Raw genomic sequence first — 26,129 nt, 5'->3', positions numbered from 1 at the left:
TTGTGCCTTGTGTTTAGCTTGGCGTCGTAAGACATTTTGAAACAATTTGATTCAAGTTACTTCGCTACTTGCTAGCCATCAGTGGCAGATATAACCTTTTCAGCCCAGCAGAATTTTACCTTTGTTAGCTCGATTTTGCATTGTATATTGCAAATTCAGCTTGAAAATGCGCACGTTACCACTTCTGGAGGCCTTCGTGCAAGCCACAGGTCTATTGCAGGCAGTCTAAAAAAATGATGCTGATCGTATCGTTTAGTACGTAGAGGGAGAGATTTATTGAACTGAAAGCTTGGCTTTAAGCGAAATGCGTTGCGTGCGTCGTCTCCATCCTGATAACGGTACAGCCGTACTGCCACAATGCAGCCAATTCTAACAAGCTAATAGACAGACACAATAAGTAGCAACGAAAACGGTAGAAACGGCTGGAACTTTAAGATAGATCGCAAAAAACAATGCTATTGGCTCCAGCACCACACTAACTAGGAAAAAACATCGCTACTTTAAATATACCTAAAATAATCATGTTAGTATATGTACAAATGCATGTGACAGATTAATACATAACAAAGCCTACTTGACAATAACATTTGCCTACTAATGACGTAAAAACCTAAGGGCTACAGGTCTTCACAAGCCTGGAAAAGGTCATCAGCGGCTAGTATCAACACGCGGAAACTTATGGGTAACTTGGCCGTGAGTTTCTAAATTACGAAAGTCAAGTCAATCAAACAACAGGGTACTAACTAATTACGTACTGCTAAAAAACGTTCATAGATTAATATATTGCTGCGGTATATTTGTGGTCTCTTCCCATTGTCATGTGAACGATGTCCTAAGTTTTTAACGAAACTGTATGATACAATTTAAAATCTTTTCGCGTAGCTTCATCCAGAAACATCTCGCTCACCTGTTTGGTTCACTACCATCTATTCGTCCTATTTTCTCTTCTCCTCATAGATTTATTTAGGAACTGGCTATTATAGAACAGGCAAGAAGTTGACTCTCTGTTTACTACAACGAGCTGTACTAAGTATTAAACCGGTAAAGTATACCTTCATAGATATGAGCATTGCCTGTCTGTAAAGGTTCTATTTATTTTTTCTATTTCGTTCTTCGATATTAGCACGTTCCCGGAGTGTTTCTACGGATAAGTCGATTTAATCGTCAAAGTAACAGAACTCAACAATGGATTTCGAACGCTCAACAAATCTGTCCAAAGACGCCTTTGAAGAGGCATTGACCACAAGCCTCATACTGCCTACTCCTAGTTAACGGCTCCTTCAATAGTACGTGCTACTATAAACCCACATATTCTCTAAATATCGAGCTAGGGGACCCCCGATAGAAAAGGTTTTGTATCATTATATTGATGACTTGTAGGCACTTGCAAGTATACAGAACTTGAAACTTTGTATCAAGGTCTATCGATATGTACCCATAAAACAATAAAGCATACTAGATCCGAAACACTAGAATGAGTTTCAATTATTGCGATCTGTACGTCATGATTCGATAAAAACAAAAAAAAATAGCGAAAACTGGTAAATCTACGTGCGACCACTCGTCGGAATCGAGGGAAGCGTTTCATATAAGGGTTGTATATATTTTATGTATACGAATAATATTCTGTATGAAAGTCCTCGTAGTTTAGCAATGAAATAGATGCCAATAAATCAATGCAGCTGTATCCTGAGTTAGGAAATATGTTTATAGGTAAATACCTTGTCATAGATGAAAGTTGCGACTTTTTTAGCACACCTTCCTATTCAAGTCTGGTCATGGGGTCTGTATCACTGTGCAACGGTTTTTCCCTTTTATCGTCGACCGGTCATAGGCACACCACACCTATAACAAGATGTCCCCTTAATGAACAAACACGGGCCGTTTCCGATTAGAGCATCCCTTAAAGAAGCACGAAGCCACAGGCTCTCCAACAGTCGATGTTATATGGAGCTCTCCATTGTTGCCTACATCAGCCTCGGAAGCTGTGCATACATTCCCACTAGTCCATCGACAGTGCTTCTTCAATGGACCGGCTTTTGAACAACGTGTTTACTGACAGAAGTTAGATTCATGTGTGTCTAGGTAACAAAAAACGGACGCCTCTATGAACTTTTTTTGGAAGTAGGCCGTACAACAGTGGCGCCTATATTGTTTTTTTTTATTTTCAGAAAACGTGAAATGCATTAAGGTCGTATGAACAACAGGTAATTGAATGTAGTTTTACTTAAGCAACACTTTGTGTCAAACGCGCATACATACGTAATATAACTGATAGTAATCAATGGTTCTTGTGTGCGCTTCATGTGTATTACCCTCATAAATCGAGTTCTACGTTCGATACTGCGGTTACGTATTGCTTCAGATGGCTGGCTCCCAGCGCGAAACGGAACACGTTCAAACTCGCTTTTGAGAGATTAAGATTACCCTACGTGTTCCTAGCATTGCGAGAACGCTGTGTATTACTGTAATCTGGCCGAGCAGATTGCGGAAGCCGACGGATACTCACAACCGCATTTATTGCTCATAACGTAACTTATTCTAAGAACGTACAATATAAGTGAAGAGTCCAGTTGAAGTACTACTTAGCCTGCGAACCAACTGTTCAAGTGAACCTTAAAATAGTAATATAATAGTATTTAATCCGTGATATGAAACGTCAAATTTGACTATGAGCAAAAGTATGAAAGTGCAGTATATTGGTTAGTTATTACTTTCGGCAGCCCGTCTGAAATTGTCGTAGCTGAAAAAACGTTTAAATACAACGATTTGTTTTTAGTCCACGCGCTGCCAAAGTAATTTGGAAAGAAATTGATCGGTTCGATTTGCTAAGCGGCCTCAAGCAATACTTAATCAGGCCTTAAACGAAGCCACAAGCGTTAATTGCCAGGAAGTGACATCAGTAGTAAACTAAAAGTCTACAAGGACACTTAGCATATTTCTTGTCCTTCTATTGCCATTGTCGTAAACGTATCGAAATGGATAGTGGAAAACCTCGTCGGATCGTAGATCGGTACTTATGTTATATAGATTTCCGAATAAAGGCGAAAAAGGAAAGCAGAGCAAATTAGCGCAGACTAACCGCGGCATTCTATATGATAAAATTTATATTTGTGCGCCGATAATGATCGTTACTTTTTAAACTGTTGTTATAGTTAAGAGTGGAAATGAACCAAGCATGTGTATCAACGTATGAAGAAACATTTCTCAAGTTAGTGGATAAGGTGTCTGAAGGCTATTTAGCTTACGACTCTATAGCAAGCAAAAATCCACAGGTAGGAATGAAATCAGTTCTTCGCTAGCTTACTCAATCAATCTAAAAGTTCACCTCGTATGCGTGTTTTGACGAAAGTGAAGTAGGTTACACCCTTGTCTGTCAGATACGCCTATGAATTTTGCAGCTAGGCGGAGCCACTATCGATGTTTTACAAACTTCGGTCTCGTCTACATGCAAAATTTCGATTGCTCTTTGAAATAATTTCTAATACTTTCTTTCTAACATCAACGCCGCGCTTCTGATCTATAATATTTGCAGTATTATAGATTGGTAAATTGAGCCAAATGAACGTCGTGTCATTATATTTTTTTATTTCTATCGTTTAATTTATAGGAGAACTAGGAGGCGTACGTCTAACTTTGTGAAAGGTTGGCGGACGTCTGCCAATGCCGCTGGCGAGCAATTGTCCCTGTGTTATTAAGTCAATTTCGATGCGGTGCTTATGTAAAGCATTTAAGGCAGTGCGGTAAGTTTTACTCAGTGCTCTCAAAGCTGTTATATATCTGAGGTTCATTTGGCAAATAGTTCGTTGCTTAAAGAAGCGAATTGGAATTACCACTTAGTTAAATAGCGTATACTGACATTCTATTAAAGGAGTAACTTGTTCTGCATGGAACTGACTGAAACCGCAACATCTACCCTACGAACTTCGAGTATCATGTACAGTTTGCCTAGTTTTTATAGAACTGTAATATTCGGTAATCGGACTGAGCAGTCACAGCAATAACTTCAAAGGTGATGTCGGCTGATCGCTTGACTAACTCCCACAAGAATGGCGAGACGAACCATGAAAATTTAACAACGGCGGCCAAGATTTGAGCCAGGCACTTTTTCTAAATTGTTATCATCACCAACCACACCGTCAACGACTTTCAAGGACGATTAACAACAGTTTGAATAAGTGCTCGTGGCTAATTAGCAAAAACAGGCGCAACAAGGTTTTTTGAAAACGCATCTTAAAACGTCATACAATGCGCAGGACGTAGTTCGTTCCACGCGGCACGATTAAGGCCTCAATAACAAACTTGTTCTAACTAATTGAACACAACATATCTATCTTGATGAATTAAGCAGTTTGGCTTTTTAGATAGGAAGAATCGAAAACATGTATATTTCTATATATGCAGTCACTGTGTGGTCACAAAAGGTCTATTCTGGCGGCATTAAGAACATGAGCTTATCACGGCCGAGATGAAATCCAAAGGAGAGATAGAAATAAAGCAATTATGCAACATTTTTATTTAGGGCAATTGAGATAACTGAAATAGTACCGTTGTTCGGTTACCGAAGTTAACACTAGGATTTTTCCTATCACCACATACTTTATCATTTCAGTTAATTCTGAAAGAAATTCAGAAAGAATTCAGTTAATTCTGATTTTGAAAGACCCAAGAATGTTCTTAGAGAATTGAGTTTGGAGCCAAGGAGTCTGAGAAGCGTGGAATCATTCCTCTGAGGGTGACAAAGACGACCATTTCTTGGCATGTTTTTAAAGTTTGATTTCTTGGGCATCTGGATTTCTGGAACTACTCACACCTAAATAGTCCCAATTTAAACATGCTAGGTCCCAATCTAAGTAATTTTATTGGGTAAACTTACAACAAAGCCTAACATGCTTACGTCGCGCCACTCAAGGCTGCTACGCTAATAATAAGCGATTTACAAATTTACAGGGGGGTTAGTTGAGATGTTCCATTCAATATTACGATCACTACTGAAGTGACATGGGAGCTCCATTGCGTGATATATCTTTCCAGCAGTGTCAAAAATTGATACACGTTATCATTTTTGCATGGAGCATGATGGTGGATGTCGGTATAGCTTATCCGAACTTAGCATTGTTCGCAAACGAGATACAAACTGCCTATACTAGAATTCAACAAAGAATTCGCTGATAGAATTCATATCATAGGCTTCATGAATTGTCAAAATGATTGCGCACTAGAAGGTTTCAACATGTGCCGTTTTTTGTTTATCTACCAGATAAAATCAAAGAACCTACTAGGACCACTACCATAACTTCGTCAGAAATTCTCACAGTCAACAATACTCTTCAAATCTATTGCATTATCTGGGAATACCTATATATAGCCGTGAGCACACAAAGAAAAACGCCTGTTCGAAAATGATTAATTCTGAGAAACGTGGGAACTATAATCATTACTTGAAAACACATAGACTCACAATAATGTAAAATTAGCCTCTATGAATTCCACAAACGTGAGAAGATTTTCACGTGGACGTTTTTTCGTGGTACGAAAGCGTCTCCCGATTGACGATACAACACGAATCGTGAAAAAATAATATGAGCTCATAAACACATGATTTAGGATGTATCGTAATAATCTCAGAGAAGTGGGTCATATTTGATCTATTTTCAACTATTTGCAAAACGTAATCCATTTGATACGAAGTCAAATTATTACATTAGTGCAGTTTCAGGCATTGACGCAAAAAACACGGCGCAAAAATGGCCTCCGGAGACAAGGGAGCTCGCTGCGGACTTTTCGGATTTTATCCTCGTTTTTTACAGGCAAGATTTGATCTTTACACGCATTAAGCATTGTAGAAAGCTTCTAGCTGTTCTGTTTTGAGAGAATTTTTTTCAATAAGTCGACAGGCAAAATAAATACCGCATAACGAGCAGCGACTTAGCAACAGAAAAATTGTAAAATAAATAAGAGTGGTATCTAAAAGTAGGTCTTGTCGTGTTACATTGACCTAAAGAACCGACAATGTGAAAATGTAACGCTGGACGAAAAAACAGTGATTCGGTGACAGCCATTCCTTCAGATGTATTTGGATATAGCGTTTACTGACTGACATCATGTGACAATATATATAGTGACATACTAGTATATACATAGTAAACATATGGTGACAACTTCACGCATAATGATGATTTGAAAGGGGGTTCGCTGAATCAAGCAGAAACTACCGGAAAATGACAAGTTCACGTTAGTAACGTCCGACGTAAGAGGCTGTCCTGCATTCCTGAAAAGCGCATTCGTTTGTCCTGTAACCTGTAATTTTATCAGGACATACAAGCCATACTTCAAAAAGATTCCGGTCAACCCCAAAGAAACTGTAGGGTATATCAGAACACGAGCAACCCGCTGTCAAAATCACGGCAATATCCAGCACTTAAAGGACAATTTATTAAAATTATTTCACATAAGCGGAAGAATGTGTTTTCAATTTCAATTTTCTTGTAAGTCAATCTTACAATTAGGATACGTTTTTTATTCGTTTTTCTAACCTTTTCGAGGTGACGCGTTCGACCGAGTGCGATCGAGTTAATTCTGAGTTATAAAAAATAGTATAGAAACGTTGTTAAATTGCAGTTGGTCCCGGAATATATGGCAGACACGATAGAGCAGACATTAAAGTATTTACGATAAATGAAGCGCAATATTTGCAAACCTACAAAATTTGCTGCCTATCTCGTCTGCAATTGAACGTGACTCAGGGTAAAGCCAAGGTGCCAAATTGATACGCGTTTGGTGCTAGGACGAAACTGTGTAGGCCTACCGTTCATACAATACAATATATACTAGGGCACATTATCGAAAAAGAAGCTGTACCATTTACTAATAGATAAGAATGAGTATTTTTTATGAGTTAACTGATACAGAAATAGTAACTTAGACGAATGCTTAGAAGGTACTAGAAACAGCTGAATCTATGTACTTCTGCTGTTCGATTTTCAGAGCCTCGCTCATCCAAGTGCGTTTTTGTTCTTCCATTCGCTCGTGGGGATCTTACAGGGTGCATATTATACGTACCTAGTCGGAATTAACAATACTCTGGAGAGAAGGTTTGCAATCCGCTCGCAGATTTCTTCGATCGTCAACATGGCTGACAATATCAGCCCCATTAGTTAGTAAACATTATAATTGTATATTGATCTTCTATTAAAAGTACTTTTTTCATTAGGTCCAGAATTTTCGATCATCTTCTACGGAAACCTCTGCATCTTTCATCTCAGCTGCACTATACAGTTTTCATTGTTTCTCTGCCAGTAGCTTGGACTTGAGGTTTCTGTGAGTTTTTCAATTTCTCAAAAGATGTAATTTGGCACATGCATTTTTTTTTTGGATAAATCATAGCAAAAACAGAATTTCTCAGTATGTTTTAATATCCTGGCCGATGAAACATCATGCGTGCGAAGCAACGTAACAGCACGTATTCTGTCCTATAAATAGGTAGGTTACGATTTTCCAGTGGCTAAATTTAAACGGCGATGAATTTCATAATCGTCTAGAGGAGAAAATGCAGAAATACAAAAAAAGGATATATGCTCAGGAGAACAGCGTGATTTTAAGCAGTTTTTTGGAACGTCAAACATTTTTTAGTACCGATACCCTCGAAATGTTTCCCACAACCCAGTGACACGGCATATGCGATAAGGATCAGCCTAGATTCCGTGTTCCCTCATTTGAATAGTAGGAAATGAGACGCTATTATTGATCTTTTTCTAGCGAAGAATTTATGTGGTGTTGCTGGACAGACATTTATTGTGGACAGGAAACAGTCAGGTATGATTCGAAACCACATCAAATGAGCCTTATGTGGCCTACCGTTATTATCACGTCAACACAATTAAGTTTTTCACTAACTGAGTAATTAAGTTTATCGTTATGGACGTCTTTACAGTATTTGGTGCTATGATCGGTCATTTAGCTTCGAAGGGTCACAGACCTCGCTGGACGTCATTAGCCATGTTCCTGTCTGGAGTAGCGTGCGTATTTGGCGCTCTGCCTTACTTCTTTTTTGGACCAGGTAACAGATTTACGAGACACCTGCAATGCATAGGGGACAGGAAGCTGCAAATACGTTGACTTAGCTCGTTGACCTAAGAACGATAATGTCTTATTGTTGTGTTAGTTAATCTTCAGCTGTACGATGCACGCCGCTGTTTTTGTTTCAATTCAATAAGAGCAATATTCAGACGCGCTATTTTTAAGACGACCTTTTTTTTTGCCTATGGGCTGCAGGCAATGATTATTTCGATGACAGCACAAATCATTACGTGGATTCACCTAACGACGACTTTGACTACTGTATACTAGATCTCAAGAGTAATCAAACTGAAATGACCGATAATCACTGTGATAGCGTTAAAAAACGCACAAATTTACCGTCCGTGGCTATAATTTTTTTGTCGAACTTCCTGACTGGAATTGGTGAGTGGATTAGTTAAAGGATTTCAAAAACGGAAAGTTTCAATATTATATATATTTTTATCCTTCTCACCAAGCCCAACAGCCACCTAGTTTATATTTTATGTCACGTAGCCCTTAGCTCAAGTATTGCTTTATAGTTTTCTTCGTAACAACGATCAGTGGAGAATTGCTTTTCAGGGTCGCGTTCCAGCGATTTCATTGGGGCACTTAATTCTAAGATATTAATGAGCTAACGTTTCTACGACGAATAATACTAATACAGTTTGACTGCTGGCCTCGATCTTGATCGACAGTCGACAATCAATTACTGGTCTTTGTAATGATTTCTCTACACAGTGACGACGATTTATTATTCAGCGGGCACAGCTTATTTGGACGACAACGTGGAGCGAAGGAAAGCTCCGATATACATGACTTTATCGACGTTTCTCAGGGGCATAGGACCTGTAATTGGCTTTGTCCTGTCGTCTGCTTGTCTCGCAATCTATGAAGATCCCCAACACCCGCCTGACTATGACTCGGAAGATTCTCGTTGGATCGGTGCCTGGTGGATAGGCTTCATCGTGCTCGGAGGATTCCAGTTTGTGTTTACGGCCCCGCTACTGCTCTTTCCAAAACGAATAAAAAAATTGCCAGAGGGTAATGTTAAAATAGAGCTCCTAGATATTATATACATTGCTTAGATGAGGTAAAGCCTTTTAATGTAAATCAAACACCATAGAGGCAGTAGCAATATGCATTCAGGTTGGCAAACGTAAATTAACCGGGTCGAACATATAACCACATTCATTAAATGTCAGATTCAGTTAGTAAATCGCTTAGCGTCCGCTGAACATCTGCTTGTTACCGCATTTTCTCAATTATTATCTCCAAAGCGATTACACAAATCGCAAATGACATCAGGATTTCTTGTAGCACTAGAAGATTATCTTCTTTTCATCCATTAGTGGGGCAACCTGCGGTTGTTGCATAACTGGTCCATACACATTTAATTTCATGACCGGTCCTTGTTAGCTATAGTAGAATTCAAGACTGCGGTCCACTGCAGCGCAAGACTTTACTATTCTTGCACATTATTGTACCTATTACAATCTTTAGTGTAACTGGTTAATGGAAGTTAACTTAATGTGGATATTATCTTGCTCAAATGGTTTCTACATGGTTGATCCTTTGCTTTGATACATGTGAAAATATATGCATACATTCGTCAATGTAATGACTGAATCAATGAATGTAGATTATTTGGGAAGTGTCCTATACGAACGAGGTTATTGTAGATGACTTGGAAACAAATCAAATAGGCTATCTCTGACGAAAACTATCTATGCGACACACTCTCTTAAAGGGCACTGTACAATCAAGTGAAATACATTTACAAGTGTGTACTGTTAGCACCTTATTAGCATCGGCTAATCAGAGAAAGCATGAACAGTTAGCGTTCCAGTTTTTGGGATTTTTTGTTTTGGGATTTGATGTTCATATTTCGGATATGTAGGGAATAGAGAATATCACACACAAATTCAGCTATAATAGAACATTGAAACACATCTCAGTATTGGGAAAACGAGCTCTATGTTGCAGCTCTATGATGTGAGCGTCGATCTTGGCATATCCTCCTCAAGTATGGGTGTCCAAATACGATTGTAGCCCACTAATAGCACTCACTTGTCCCCAGTGCTTTGTATTCTTCGACTTGTATGTGGCCCAAGCCACAGGCTTATCTGCTAATAGGGGAGAAAGACAAAGTAACCTAGTACGGCGAGAGATAACCAGCCTACCAGCCAGGACGAGGTCCTACAGGCGGGCGAGCGAATCAAGCCGGATAAGGCGTTTGGTGCGTACAGAACACCAATAATAGCCACGAAAACTCTGAAGCTCATTCCGTGCATGGCAGCAGTTACGTAATCCTTCAAGCGTGCCAGTTCTTAATAGGGTGAAAAAAAAAAAAAAGAGGAACTAGTGCTCATTGCTAAAGGAATGGACCTCATAGGCCCATATGTCTTCTTACGACGTTTTTAAAGAAGGTGGAACCCATCCTAGAGAAAAAAACTCAGAATCTTCTTCGAGGGTCGACGGCTTTTTTTCGGAAAATTAGCACGGATTTAGGAAACATCAGTCCGTAAAAACTTGATAGAGTTTTTCTGGGATACATTGTGGTATACAGAAGATCTGTTTCCCACAGTCCTTTTGCACGTGAAATATGTTGAAGAAACAATGCTCAAATGTTTAATTCAGGGACAGGAACCACAATACTTAACCTCTCTGACCTCGAACGGCCTTCAGGACAGATATGACGGCTGAAGTTTCTTAAGCATCCGACCTGGGTATCCTGCTATGGGTCCTAACAAACGTTTACCGTCCATGCTAGAACAACTGCAAAGCCCTGAAAAAAAGCCAGGCGAACGCTGAGGCACATTTTCAACATAAACGATCATGGGCTGCTTTTAGCTCCAACAAAGCCTTATTTAAAGAAAAAAATCCTCGCCCTTTACGCTCATTCTCGGTAGAAAAAGGACCAAATTGGTTAAAGCGAGAAAAAATTTGAATACGCAGTTCAGCCATACGCAGCAGCAGCAGGCAAGCCATAGGAAGGGCAGCTAGAGCTAATGGATTCGGTTAGACTCACACTCCTAGACAAAGAGAAAAGAATACGTATAATTATTACGGGGACAATGGTGCTTTTTAAGACTTCTGTCTAGACGACATTGAATGCGCTTGCCGTCGCAGTTAGGAAGCTGCTAAGAAGGGTGCAACGAGTGCTGGCATTCACGTTATTCATCGGTACCGCATAGTTGAATGAACGCGGCCATGGTGGGGCATGGGGTAGCCATCTTCTCAGCCTATAATAAAGCTAGACGAAAAGCCTAGCTGAAAACGTATTAGAAAATCGGAAAGCAAAATGCACTTTGAACCTTTATAATAATTTATCTTTATGAAATCTTTGTTCCTTTAGCGACAACAACGTTTCATGAGAGCGGAATGTTACCGGCAATGCTGCGTCTCTTTCGAAACCCCATTTATATGCTTCACATGTTCAGCCAGATATTTAAATGGTTTGGGATTCTCGGATATTTCAATTATTTACCCAAATACATACAGGTAAGTGCGTTCTGCGTATATGGAGGCGAAGCTAGAACAAGACTTCTGCTGGAAATTTAATGGGCGGAACATGTTCGAGGACGTACATATTCATTCACTTTATGCTACGGGTGTCAATGGCTATCATGAACACACCCCATAGTTTCACTTATGGCCCTTTGACACAATCACAATAACAGTATTAAGCGACTGTTAAAATTAACCATCGACGTCAATTGAAACGAAGAAAAACTAGAAAGATATGGTGGTAATAACTTGGCAGAACTATGGGCTGGCAGTCTTTGTTTTATTTAAGTATTCTTACCATACATCTTAAAATTTCAGGAACAATTCCATGTCTCGGCGTCCAGTGCGGCTTTGTACGGCGGATCATTACCAATTGCGCTATCTCTCTTACCAGTGCTGCTTGGAGGCATTACGATCAGGTTATGCCTATAACAGAAACCGATAGTATAGGTCGAACGATATGCGAGGGCAAATTTATATAATATTAATGTCGTATGTCTCCAAGCTGCGTTTAAATGAAAGCAGATTGCTGGATACAGTTTTTTCACACGCTTATAAAACCATACACATGGAAAACGTTAATTTAATTTGTAACTGTCGTTCGCCTCGATTACGATAACGATTTGTAGCCTCACTCGTGGCGCTCACCGACCTATGCCAAGGCATTTTCACCCATTTCTTTAATGCTTTTTAATTTATTCGACACTATTTAAGGTTTGCTAGGCTCTCGCTCGGTCACTTGGTACCGTACATGGTAATTCAACCGATTCAAATCTAGGCCACAAGACTATCGAAATATATTTCCACATGCTCAGTCAGCAAGACAAACTTGCGTCATTTTTCTAAAAGCTTATTGTTGCGTAATTAACACAGCAGCTATGCATGGCAAAAATTTTAAAACACTTAAATCCGTATAGGACATTAGATCTTCACTTAAATTTCATAGACGGGCTTTTCGTCTGGCTCGTTATGGTGATCTTGTAGCTCTACTATCGAAAAAACTGGCCCTCTGACACAGGAAAGATGATGAGTAAACGTTTATTCATTGCGACAAACAACCGGCCAATATCTGGCCCAATATCTCTCGAACATGGAACAGCTCGTCGAATAAACTATCATCCAATGAAATTTCACTTAATTAGCCTCAGTGAGAATTAGCTTAATTAAATTTTTTACTTATTATATCGGCAATACGCATTTTATGGTATAGCATAGAGATAAAGGCTGTGATGAGTTTTTTCGTAGTGATAAATTGTTTTGCCTACGACGAGTAGAAGTCCATTTATTCTGTTTACAGATACTGGAAACCGAACCCGCGTTTGTTGACCTTCATTATGTTCTTACTAGAAGTCGCTACGATTATCCTCTTTTTGACTCTGGGGTCGTTCAGATGTGAGGCTCCGGACTACACCGTTGGAACAAACGAAGCTATGTCCAGGTATACACGTCGTTAGAAATAGAGCAGTAATCAACTTATTTTGAATTCAATTATGTAGAAGGTAGAGTTTAGTTGTTACGCGAGCCAAGAACTCTGTACCTCCGATGTCAATATTTTAGGAAACTTCCATATTTCAGCGAAGGTGCCTTAAATAATCGAATAAATGATTTTTCATGAAGGCTCCTTAGGGCCTCTACCCAAAATAGCTACACATGGACGTTGATAATCACCTACAAACTCACAGTTTTTACAAATCCCTTATTAAATCAGTGTCTCATCTAGATTTTAGGTTTAAGAATTTTATATACGAGTGTTAAGCATCTAGCACAGTTTATCGTACCGTATAAGCTTCACTTCATTTCCTGCACTACGTAATGTGCACTACAAATGTGATCTCTCTATAAACAAAACTTTATTATGTAAAGAGCCCTTAAAAATCATTACCTTGATCATCAGGGAGACGCTCATCGAAAATGCCAAAATGAGATCGAAAGAAAGCTAAGTTCACAAATGACACGTCCGATTGCCCAATCTGATAACTAGATCACTTAAAACGAGTAAGCAAATTTTATTTGTCTGATCTTGAATATTACGTGCGTTTCGGAACAAACAAAAACATGCAGATCTCCTATCGAAACTAATGTTATATTTACTTGTTGTGAATGCCAAAGTATATGAAAACGCTATACATGACGTTTCATCTATGTTAATAGCTTGATAAAAATGCTTGGAACCAGAATAACAAGAGGATTATCATGTTTATGCGGTCCGATTACCTGTCTGATAACTTGGTTTGTTTGTAGAGACGACATTGAATTGGGGTGCAATCGAAAATGCCACTGTTCTTTAGCGGTGTTCCATCCAGTATGTATTGGGGAGACAACGTATTTTTCGCCGTGTTTCGCTGGTTGTCACCTTGGAAGCATGCTCAACCATAGCACACTGATTAAGAGGGGCCTAATCATCTCTAGCACATCCTCAGAGGTATAATTGTTTTTATTTTATGTTCCGACTTGAACTTAGTTTGTGAGCATCCATCAACAGAAAGAAACCAGCTATCAGTCGATGCTGAATGATAGACCCTCGTCTATTCTTTAACACGACTTTGATTTTATATTTCGTAAAAAGTGAACTTAATATGGGTCCCTCGCCCCTACGCTTGTGCTGCTCGCATCCTATCCATAATTCTACTATTTCCCATAGCTAAACTATCACGATCATGGATAAGAAGAACAACAAGAATTATTATAAATTATTCCGTTATCTGATAAAGTTCAATTTTAGTTGGTAATTATATTTTAGCGTAATCACATATGCTATATAAGCTGTAAACGTGTTTATACTTCATAGCCCGTGTCATTCCATGGAGTAACGCTTTACTTTGGCCGACCATCCCTACCTCCATAGGCATCTCGCTTGTTTTGCAGGCGTACGAAGATTGTCGTTGCGCTCAATATTTAATGACCCTAAACAAGAGTGCATACTCACGATTGGACCACCGCGGGCATAGTGTTCCTCTTCTCGCCGAAAAAGGCCGTTGTGCGGAAAGCTCAGCATCGTGCACGTATCAATATAGGCTGTACCTCGTCTCATTGACACTCAGTTATTGTACCGCTTTAATCATGCAGTCTGCTCACATACTTATCCCGATCAGGTGCATATCTTGATCTAATGAAACATTTTACGTTTTTTAGACTATTTTAAAACAAGAAACCTACCAATAATGCGACACTAACGCGGGCACTCCGCGATCAGCTGATGAATGCGTGGATACGGTTACCGAGCAGTTTTAAAAATCTTCAGTTCTTCATAAAAGTAAATTATGCTCATTACACGTATTCCTGTTGAACTGCCTCCACTTTTTTCTATGGAACATTGACTTCTTATGTGCATTGCGGGAATCATTTGACCGATCACATATTTCACCAACAAACCTTTGTTGACAGATGTGTGGATACCAACGATAAGACGTTCAGTCTGGCAATTTATCAAGGCGCCATCGCGTTATTTGGTACGATTTACATCTATTTGTTCCATTCCGTTCTATTAAATTCTAACCCAAAGCTCACGTTCAAGTATATCATGTTTGCCCTTTTTTGTGAAAACGATAGAATCATGTGCCTTCAGCTATTATGACAGTTACAATGACCTAGGTTGACAACCTAATCTGCATTCTGCCTTGTCTGATCCTATTATGCCTAAATATGCGATATATAAGACATCTCTGAAAATATTGTTAACTATTATGTGTCGTTTTGCATTATTTTGCAGCATACATCCCCTATCCACTTGTGTATAGTTATCTAGTGGACTCTACGTGCGTCCTATGGGAGGAGAGCTGCTCAACGCGAGGCAACTGTTGGGTGTATGACATCAAGCGATTTAATGGGACACTGCATTATACCACAGTGATTTGTTGTGCTCTAGGTGCCGTATGTTTTCTATTTGTCTTTGCCTTTTCAACAAGATTGGACTTATTCTATGTTTGTGACGATGAAAATGATGTAAAAGTTGCCGAGAACCCGAAGTACACACCGACAAGTGGCAGCATATCAATGACGGTTAGTCACAGTGCAAAAAACAACAGCCAAATTCGGGAATGAGTTGAAAATTGTAACATTTAGCCTCCTCTTTTACGCAATTTTCTCACGATGGACCGAACTGCAATAGGTTTACTATAAGCAAAGCACTAATTAAGTAGCATCACGATCCCAAAATGTTCTAGCAAAAGTGGCCAAGTTTACATGACTACGGACATGACTCGGACCCTATGATAAATGGACCTATTTGGACAATTCGATTTCCATAAAAGGCCGACGGCAAATGAAACGAAAAAATACACTTTCTATTGGGCGGGAATATGGGGTCGTATACAGCAGTTGCATTTTGCCTACAATTTGATACCACGATTTTTGTGATGACAACGACGATTGCTGATGATAAGAAGAATACCACAGAAATATTATAACGTTTTCTCTTTAACTACGACCGTTTGCGTCTTTTGCAGAAAACTTAACTAAGATAGATAGCAAATATTAGTTAACAAAGTTAATTCATCTTTGAGAATATCACAAAATCGATGGTGATTGTTTATTTATGATATACAAAACTCAGCTACAGTGGCCTTAAACGCGTGTGGGTAGAAGTGCTAAGTCCGATAGCGCAGTAAATTTGCTAAGCACCCAGGCGAGGAAGCAGCTGGCTTTATTAGGCTTATATGGAATTTGTCGCAAAAGAACCTTACATCGATGCGTCAAAACTATGGAGTGCTGCTAACGTAACGGTTTGCTTGCTTCGCTTCCATTCAGCCACGATTTCCTATCGCTGTCATGTTCAGAAATTTGTTGTCTATCTAAGTGAACTTCGGCTGCCACTCTCGGAAACTCTTGGACAAAACGTCGGTGTTTAGAGAGCCAAACAAAGATCTGTGATTTTCAATTAGTAGGAGAACTTTAGTGAAATATTTAATCAGTCGATTTCTCACCGTGCAATGAAAACCTAGAGTGAGCTTAAAAGATTCCTTCAAAAATAGGATTTCTTTCTATGAAATCTCTGTGAGATGCTACCAGTGCCGATTTGTCGTTGCTACCAAGTCGTTGTCAGCGGGGAGAGCCTGTTTAAGGTCTTCATCAGATACGCCCCAATAAGGGCTTTTTTTTTTTTTAAATCTGCGATGTATGAAGTAAAACCGTTACCTTTAAGAGAAACAAGTAGCCCAAGCTACGAGAACCTGCTGAGGAACAGGAGGAGTGATCCGGCAAGAAACAGTGTGTCATCAGCTGAATTTAGCGACTTCCGGACCAGTTAGATAGACCACTACATTAAGTTCATGTCATGTTAAGCTTAACCGAGGTTTTTAGTGTCCTGTGAGTGAGTAATTAAAGCAGTTGAGCCTGTTGTCCCTGTGGTTTAGGTACAACTTGTTAGCCATTCATATGGGTGTTGTTTTGCTCCTGCTGTTGCCGGACAGATTTTTACTACTACAGAAATTGTCGAATCAAAATCTATTTATTTTAGGGTAGCAGTTTCGATTGACGAGTATAGGATTTTATGTGCAACCCTTGTCGGCCCACTCCAGGCAGCTCTCCACATTCAGGCATCGTTGGTCCTAGCACTGACTTTAGGAGGGTTTTATTTGTAGCACCAAATCTATAGCGATAAGGAGGCGCGTTTGTGTACAACCGTTCTGTTTTAAAAAGTTGCTGATTTATAGAAACAATGTTTATGCCGAGTAACATTAGTTGCAATCAAGAATCGTGTTTCGTGCGTGTCCTTGAAACGTAACATGGATTGATAAGAGAACAACTATAATCCGCTCATGTGCTCAAATCTCAAAGTGCTCATGTGTAACTTAAATCTGTTGAGTTTAGGGGAGAGTTAATGTTAGCAATTACGATTTACGAGGTGGAGGGGTACAATGGCCACAATTATCAAGCAGATTCTCTATTAGCATTAATGCAGCCTCTATTAGCATCACATAGTCGGGCTTTGTCACTTTACAGCATAATGTTTTTTCAAGCGCTAACTTAAACTCAATGAGCTTAATAACACTGAACTGAATATTGCATTGAAATATTTTTTTTTTCACTTATAAAGGACCTTTTTCGAAATCAGATCAGATGATAAGAACACAGACAAACTGAGCTGGGTTCATGCTGGACGTTAATTGTATTGTGCTTACATAGCCTTCAGCTAGCAAGATGTAGCTAAATGGGTTGAACTTGATGATCGAGGGTTGGATGGGTTAACTTGAACTTTGTCAAAGTAACAGACAGAATCCAAATTTTGGTTCACAATTAAATACAATTTTGTTTGTGGCCGACTATCTACACCTTCGAAAACCCCCTACGCTTAGACGGCTTTCCGTGAGATTAAACATAGAAGTGGCACAAAGAACCGCACTAGTACAAGCTTTTGAGTTAAGCAAACGCAAACTAGAAATTTGTAAGTTACACAACAGTGAACTTTGATCACGCGTTGTGCAGAATTTTTCGCATCTTCTTGACTTGTGGAGCAGTGAATGAGGAAGTTTTGTAGAAAAATCTTGATAAGATTCTTTAGAAATACAGCTACGAAACCTGTCTCATTTAATCATAGATTTGATTTAGACAAAAAAGAGGCGCGCATTTTCCTGGGGATAGGCACCCCTGACCTCTAAAACTTGTCCTTAGATAAAAGTTTAATAATTTTCGTGAACATAAAGAAAATGATTACGCTTCTCCTTTCAATCAACCAAACAAGTCGCTGAGCAAAACCAAAAATATGTCACGCAATATTCTTGAATTACCTTCGTTTACTACACCATAGTAGTACAGGATTTCGTGACCTGATCCATTTTAATCTGGCGGTCTCCTGTTGCAAAGCGTCGACTGATCTGTGGCAGGGGGTAATGTGGGTACCGCCATATCTGGTGATACGGCTAAACTAACAAAGTCGGACGAAACGAATTGTGCGATAAATGGCCGGAGTGATACCTGGTCAAATTATCTTCTGCTATGAGGCGCTAGTGTCACTATGATGAAGACGCATTTATTAGCGTTCTTTGCACGATGATTTTATAAGAAATAAGTGCGTAGCGTTTGCGCTGCCTTAAATAAGGCGAAACCGTTATTTTCTAGATCGCTTGTATTTCTATATAATTCAATATATAGTACAAGCGATAAGAGTCTAGCATGTTAATCCATATAACCAAACGTATGTTTCTAGCTTCGAGGAAGAGCTTGAATCAGCATGTGTTGCTTGTTGCGAAAGGCCCACTACGTGTTTATGCGTATTTCACTTAAGTTAGAAGATGAGTTGTTACTTAGGTACCAATGCTCATAAACAACGTTCTCATTAACGGAACACATAATAAAATGTAGGATTTGAGTTGTTGTCTGCCTTCTTAAAGGGTTCTAATTTAGTATCGGCTGCATTTGCTAAATTATGATAATTTAAGTAAGCTTATATCAAATGTTAAATTGATGACGCCGTCAGGGCATTATAGAAATAAAGTGAATCCTTTCTTCAATGTTCTCTTTATGTGCGCCTACTCTTCCGAGGCTATTTATGGGAATCATCTCGCACAGGCCAGCACACACGGAACCAAACTAAGAAATCTTTAGGCATCTAACCGAAGGTTTTTCTGTCGATGTGACAAAAATTACACACGGTACATATATTTTTTAGCCACACAATGGAGCAATAGGGATTAATTTACGATAGAATGGGAGAAACGCTACATCCTTTTAGATCAAGGAAGCTCGTTTACAGCAGAATATGTTGTTACCCAATAGCATTACGAGCTAGCAAGCCGTGTCAATAAAACATTAGATGCACAAGTGAATATTTAGCATTTACTATTATTTATAAAAATATATAAGATAACAGACGTCTGAATTCAAATCGCTAGAACCTCATTCATAGAATACGTATATAACCATTTCGTTATACAGTAGACTATTAAGCCCATTTTAACAACCGTTGACTCCGTACCTCCGTATCTTTTAATAGGGATGACAGTGAACTTACCTATTTTTGTTTTTTTTTTTGTTACCGTTTTTTTTTCACTTTGGCTTTAATTTGGCATCTTCATTGTCATATATCTATCTTTTTTTCATTTACTGTTCAAATATTGTATTTGGTAAAATTATATTACCTAGTAAACGTTAGATAACTAAATAACGACAAACTTCGATACAAAATAAAATATGGGCCATGCGTGTAGTTGATGATAATTACCACATGAAGTTAGTGGAATATATTGCACGTATTTGATTTGAATTTTGAGTTATGACAATAAATTGTTCAAATTTTTTATTTTAAATATTTATTTATTCTGGGAATGAGAAGTTGCGTCCGATTACGCTGTTGGGAAGCTGAGTGGTTTTTTCACGCGATATTAAAGAAAAAAGTCTACTGGAAAACTATTAGCTAAGTCCGCTAAAAAGTAGTTACGTTAATTGCTTACTGCAGCGTCAATGTAGCGTGTTCAGACGAAGGCGAGCCTGTTTGCTAATGGTCAACTGTTTTAATCGATGACAATAGAAAAGCGGATTACTTAGTGGACTTCGTTGGCACCTCAGAACCGATTTAAAATATTCCTGACACGCAATGTCGATATAGTTTTATTTTTCGCTAGTGATCGCAAAACGAATTCTGTTTCAGCTGACAGTAAATTTTCTATTTGCTTCAGAAGAACTTGAAGATCCTGCGCCGAACGCACTTCGTTCAGTGGTTGCAGGACCTGCGCCAGGTCTACAGCGCTAAGTTGAAGATGGTTGACACTATGGCCCAGTCTGGTTGCAGTCATAGATGGCATATTATTGAGAATAATCGCTGCAATTTTAGGGATTAGACTAAGTTCGCTCAGTACGTGCGCGAGCTCGGTTTCGTTCATCGGTAACAGCTCCGCGGTCTCGCCTAGCTCTGAATATGTAATCCTGCCCTCATGTAATAAGGCATTGAGGATATATGCACGCTGGTGACTGTCGACGCCCAAATGACGCAGTAACGCACCAATTTCTTGAGCAGAAAACTCCTCTGGCATCTCAAGTATAGTTGCTACAATGCCGTCCTCGCTTGCATCGATACACTGAAGAACGTCGGCGAGACCCGTGGCATCATGACCATGCAGCAACGGTACGAGGGCCAATATATCAGCCGTACTATTTGGATGCAGCGCCTTTACCAGGTTTGTTGCGAATGCGCGATTTTCCTTATTCCAACCCGAATACGCAGCCAACTCACTAAAATCGATCAGCTTTGTATTACGAATGGCGGCAATGATTGCCGGTATCTTCATGAAAGGTGTTCCAAGGGATTTGAACACGTTTGCTATTATGGTGGGTGACTGATTAGATATTGATTTCATTAGAGTTACGAGGACGTCATTCGATTTCGGATGCAGATATTTTATAAGCTCGACAACCACGTGATCGGGTATTTTTGTGCTCCTGATTATATCAGCCATATTATTTGGTGTAGCGTTTAGCCTGCTGAAAGTGTCAGCTAGAGATTTTGCGTCAGAAATATTGGTGCCAGAAAGTAGCAATTCAAACTTTTCGACACTTTCTCGACCCTTAACTTCGGCACCCAGACGGAGCACCCTTGTAACAGACTGGGCAAATAGTTGCATCTTTGGGGAAAGAGCACACCTCACCTGTGCAACTGCCCGCTGTGTGTCCGAATGCTGATTTCCTAGGATTTCCTGGGGCATACTGCCTTCAGATCGATTATCAACTTGGCTGTATCCAGGCGCGATATCCTCATACTTTTCCTTCGATAATCCACTTGGTTTAGAAAATGATGGCCGTTGAGACGTCACGAAACGTGCGGCATCTAACGACATGCCGATAATTTTTGACCGCATAGTTTGTGGCCGCCAGAGGGACAATGGGGAAATTTTAGGACGGGCCAATGATACAAGTTTTCTGACGCCTCCTGATAAGTCTAATAACGGATTTGTAATATTTGATGCTGTGAATACCGGAGTTGACGGTAAGAGCGTTCCGGAAGGAACTGGCAACTTTGTGACGCTTTGTGACGTTGACATTTTGCTAGGATTTAGTGAAGCGAGCAAAGATATTCTGATATTTGACTGTCTGCTGTCTCTAACAGGAGCCGGTAATGTGAATTTTGTAAACTTGCCTGGTAGAAGAGGCAGCGCGAATGGGAACTGTGATAGGGTTACCGTAATAAGATTTGGCGGGGTAGCCTCCGTCACAATCTTATGAGGTGGCAATTCAGATACGGTGAGATTAGATAGCGACATCGGCTCTGTAACAATAATTGGGGACAAAGATATTCTGACCCCGTTTTGTGACTCAGATTGGGGTATCCTACTATTTGGTGAAACAGCTGCTGGTAGTATTGGCTTTCTAGATTGTTTTGCCAAGGTGGTCTCCGTAGTACGAATTGATGTTGAGGATACTGTTGCATTCCTTCTAGCTGGTGTCTTGGATGACGTTATACCCAATTGGAGTTCTAAATCGATTGGCTTTGATGCCACTTCAAGAGACGTTGATACATGCGCAACGAAGAGATTTGGCTGTGTAACTACTGTGTGAGGTACCGTTAACGGGTATAGCGTAAACCACACACGATTCAATGAAGTGGGCACTGTCATAGTCCTACGGGCGGCTGACTCTGGTCTCATAGCACTCGACGGAACCTCGGGTTCAACAGAATCTGACGTTTGTTTGGGAAACATTGACGTCAGAAGTACAGTGTTACGAGTCATGGGCGTAATTAGCTCGGAACTCGTTGAGGGCGTGGATAAAGTCGGGCGTGGAGTCGGAAAACCTGGTGATACCAGCTCCATGTTGCTTGCCGAGGGGTTCGATACAGACAGAAATATTGGCCGTGCAGGTTTCGATGATACCGCCGATGCTGTCGGACGAAATAACTCAGTGAACACCATTTGTTTCGTGGATACTCTAGGAAGACTTGTGTGAGTGACCGTAAGTGTCGTTGATGAGTTGGTCGAAGATATCATCGTCTTGGCCTGAGGCACGATCGAAGGACCATCATAGACTGACAACTTTGTACCAATATTCCAGCTGTCTGCTGTGCTCAGTGACCCGCCGACGAGATGCTCCTTCGCGTTGGCAGAGTTGTAGCACCAGGGGAACTCACCAAACGAGCGGATTGCTTGGTACGATCTGAGATGTTGCCGCAGAAGACTATTGCAATAAGCACACAAAACGTCGGCAACCTAAAAAATATGGATATCCTTAATGATCGTTAAGTTTCATGAAGATTGATTTGCATAGTAGCCGTATATTGTGATGTTTTACGTTTTTTAAGAAGGCAACTCTGATGGGGTAAATCGATCAGAGAAATTTATTAAATTCATTTTCCGGTACTTAACAGGCAGGGGTTTTCTCATAGCGATTGCTGTAACTGTGATTATTAACTAGAAAGTTGAACTGCGCTTTTCTGAGAAGGTGGTCCTATTGATCGCGGCCCTCTTCAGTCAAAACGTGAAACAGCGAGTGAATCAGCAGTTGAAACGAGTCATTTCTAATGAGATGCAAAATTACTCGCTGGAATAATTTGCCATATTTCCTAAATTTGAACCCGTTGTCCCATTATTTCTAAAACAATAGCCAGCGGGATTAGTAGAAGTTATAGCCAAGAGTAAACACGGTAGTCTCAGGGCAGCGTACTTTTAGCTCCTTTTTAATTCACACAACTTTTACTTCACAGAGAACACTTTTTACCGTCTTGTCCTGTAAATAAAGCTGAGCTGTCATTACCCCAGTTGTTTCAGATCAGCTAGGTGTCGTTCCTCATATTTAATGCTCATTTTAAAAATACACGTTTTTACGCATGAGCAATCTTCTTCCGTGCAGTCAGTCATCTCGAGTAAAGTCCCTACGAGCAATACAGCTTCTTCTCTGAACGACTTTCCAGTAACCCTTTTAGTTGGACGGAGTCTATCAGATCACGATACACAACAATTCATTCTCCTCCAACACGACTTTTAAGTGGATAGTTAAAGATTATTGGATCATATGTTACCACGCTGGCGTCGCAGCAATGTTTACACTTTAGCTGTACTGATATCTACGTTTTATTTTGAAATTTAGAAGGAAAAATATAAGATACCGACCCGTTGTGGTATGGAATCAGAGGGGTCGTCCACGAGTCTTCTAATGAGTTTACGAATGGGCACGGATTCATCAGTTTTTCGATATAGTTCTTGTTTCATCCGTCTCACGAAACGTGCTGTGGATGCCACAATTTCTCGATCAGGCCGACCAGAGCGTCGAGTTCGGCTTTGAAAGGGGCTAAGGAAGGGCAGTTGATCAATGGAAACTTGACTGCTAAAAGATAGTGGCCGTTGCCGTGTGTTTTGACCGTCGGGTGCTAAAAGGTTGTAGAAGACGTTGAAGGTTTTTGTGCCTCGGTTACCTCCAGGCAACTTATATTTGTCGCATCTGAGTGATTGCAGCTGTTGGATGAGTTTCGGACGTTGTCCCTTCAGAAACTCTCGCAAAAAGGCACCACGCTTAGAGAATGATCTGATACGATTTTTAGTCTCAATAAGCTCCTGTCCGCGAGTAGTTCGAAGGCTTTGCGAAATAGCCGCTAAAAGAAACGAGTATTAATAAAATTACAGAAATAGTCGTGCGTAGATATAATCGATTATACTCGTTGCTCAAGATTTTCCTGTTTCACGTACAAACGAGAAAACAAGTTACAAACTTCTTATGGGGAAAAACACTAGATTACGTGAAACATCGGATAGAATCCGGCTCTGCAGTAACCATTTAATCGAGAAAAATAAAAAACGGTTCCGTTAGTATTTTTTCAAGTGATTAACTTACCCTGTATGCGACGGCAGCATAGTAAAAATTATGTTCTTCAAAACAAAGGCCAAGAAAACGTCATGCATTTTACTAAAAATAATGATGTAAGTAATACTTAGTGCTAAATATGTACCTTATAATTCACAATCATCCTCCGCCTTACATTATCTTAGGCCTTAGATACTGTTTCCGTGCATAAAATATTAGAAAATATCTATAATCATAAAATTGCTCGTGTTGAAAATCTTCCTCATGTTTTGTAAGTATTATCTAGGATTACTTTGTATGGAAGGCGAGAAGACCGAAGGCTGCTTAGGCCACGTTTGGTGATCCAAATTTATAATGACATCTTTCAACTGATGTGCATAGTAATTTTTAAAAAATATTAGAAAAATCATTGTTACATTGGACATGTGCGATTGTGTACGCAGCATAAATGACGTTAGGCATATAAAAAGAAAGTATTCTCGGTGAGTATTCGTATTTAATAGAGAACATTACTATCAGTCTTCTTTGTACTTGAGAAAATATATGGGAATAAAATTGCTCATATCGACTCACCTTCAATAATAACAAACAGTATAAGAAATACCCTGAGTGACGATTTCATAATGCAGGACAATCCAGTTAAAATAAATGCTTTCCCAGGCTTTACAGATAGGCGCCGACAGAACTATGTGGATTGGACGTGGCCAATGGTCTTGTTGTCTTTTATAATCAATACGTTTCTGGAAAATTCTATCCATTGGTAAAATCTCTAACTGACATCGATTAAAAGGTTGGCAAGAGACCTCAACATTGTGGTCAGTTTTCAAATTTGGCGCCACATTAACGTAATATCGTTACTTTTTCCATCGTTCTAACCGACACGGCTTTGTGATCGAAATGTGAAAAATACGCGCGTAAATTTCATCTGTTGCACCAAGCATACGGCCTGTCGAACTCATCCCATTATACGCTTACGGTTATATTACCGGAACGAAGTTTACATTTTTGCCAAGTGCACAAAAACTTCGTGTAAGTTAACTTAGTCGCCTTAGATTTCGGATCACTCAGACCGTCACGAAACGAGTTACCAATATAAGGAAATATCTTGAGTTTGTCTATACTGAAACGCCTAGGAAATGTCGATCTAACAGTTATTGGCGATCTCAGACTAACCTGAACACGGACAAGCATCATCTGCAAACAACAGAAGAAGTGTCAATCATTTATAGGATTAAGGTTACGAATCAATGGCAGATGACATCCGTCATGTATCACACATTATCATCGGTGGAAACATTCTGGAATTACTAATATTCTAGAGTGACGACATCCAAGTGATTGAGTCGTAGCAGCTCGGTGATTTCTGCGACGAGTTTGTTAGAAAAAAATCAGCTAAAATGAAGTAGCCTCGTTCCCCTAACCTGCCAGAGTGTGCTAAGCCTCTTTTCAAGTATCTAAAATTCAAATTAGTAGATGTAGGTAGTTCACATCGGTAAGAACGTCTCTTGTTCTCTATGCATTATTCTTTTCCAATCCATATAATAATAATAATAATAATAATAATACAAACCTCACCTCAGTTGTAGTGTAGTGGTACCGACGGAGCGCACCTTGTGAGAACAAAGCCCATTATCGATCATTCCAATTTGTCAAAGTATATTTAGCCATATCAGTATCGGCCAGAGGACTCCATTCTAGTATATTTGCACTTTCAAGATGAAAGCCTAAACGATTAGGTTAGGTGATCTGGTGAATCATCGGTGAGAAGCGTTCATTAATTTTAATTCACATAACCATTATAACTGGCACTTTAGTGATAGGATGCTTATATCCTTGGTGGT

At 39.7% G+C, this 26,129-nt stretch overlaps 2 protein-coding genes and 1 long non-coding RNA gene across 3 annotated transcripts; 2 read left to right on the top strand and 1 right to left on the bottom strand.

Annotated features, from left to right (window-relative positions):
* Positions 1 to 3,135: 3,135 nt before the first annotated feature.
* Positions 3,136 to 6,553, top strand: LOC147752447 (uncharacterized). The gene is made up of 3 exons (XR_015314042.1): positions 3,136 to 3,275; positions 3,611 to 3,743; positions 5,720 to 6,553. It is a non-coding gene; the product is annotated as an uncharacterized LOC147752447 (long non-coding RNA).
* Positions 6,554 to 7,082: 529 nt separating this feature from the next.
* Positions 7,083 to 18,889, top strand: LOC111268004 (solute carrier organic anion transporter family member 4C1). Its single transcript, XM_022846662.2, has 10 exons — positions 7,083 to 7,156; positions 7,934 to 8,059; positions 8,800 to 9,102; positions 11,417 to 11,562; positions 11,887 to 11,987; positions 12,866 to 13,006; positions 13,810 to 13,990; positions 14,434 to 14,660; positions 14,953 to 15,017; positions 15,278 to 18,889. The coding sequence occupies exons 1-10, from the start codon at positions 7,132 to 7,134 to the stop codon at positions 15,607 to 15,609; spliced, it is 1,647 nt and encodes a 548-aa protein (XP_022702397.2). The 5' UTR covers positions 7,083 to 7,131; the 3' UTR covers positions 15,610 to 18,889.
* A 528-nt stretch (positions 18,890 to 19,417) lies between these two features.
* On the bottom strand, positions 19,418 to 24,910 carry LOC111268025 (uncharacterized). Its single transcript, XM_022846709.2, has 3 exons — positions 24,862 to 24,910; positions 23,601 to 24,079; positions 19,418 to 22,700 (listed from the first exon to the last, which is right to left on the bottom strand). The coding sequence occupies exons 1-3, from the start codon at positions 24,908 to 24,910 to the stop codon at positions 20,067 to 20,069; spliced, it is 3,162 nt and encodes a 1,053-aa protein (XP_022702444.1). The 3' UTR covers positions 19,418 to 20,066.
* Positions 24,911 to 26,129: the final 1,219 nt, after the last annotated feature.

Source organism: Varroa jacobsoni, unplaced genomic scaffold (genome assembly GCF_002532875.2).
Source record: "Varroa jacobsoni isolate VJ856 unplaced genomic scaffold, vjacob_1.0 scaffold_1248, whole genome shotgun sequence".
Lineage (NCBI taxonomy): Eukaryota > Metazoa > Arthropoda > Arachnida > Mesostigmata > Varroidae > Varroa > Varroa jacobsoni.
The sequence above is the reverse complement of the archived record's forward strand: the minus strand, read 5'-3'. Positions and strand labels throughout refer to the sequence as shown.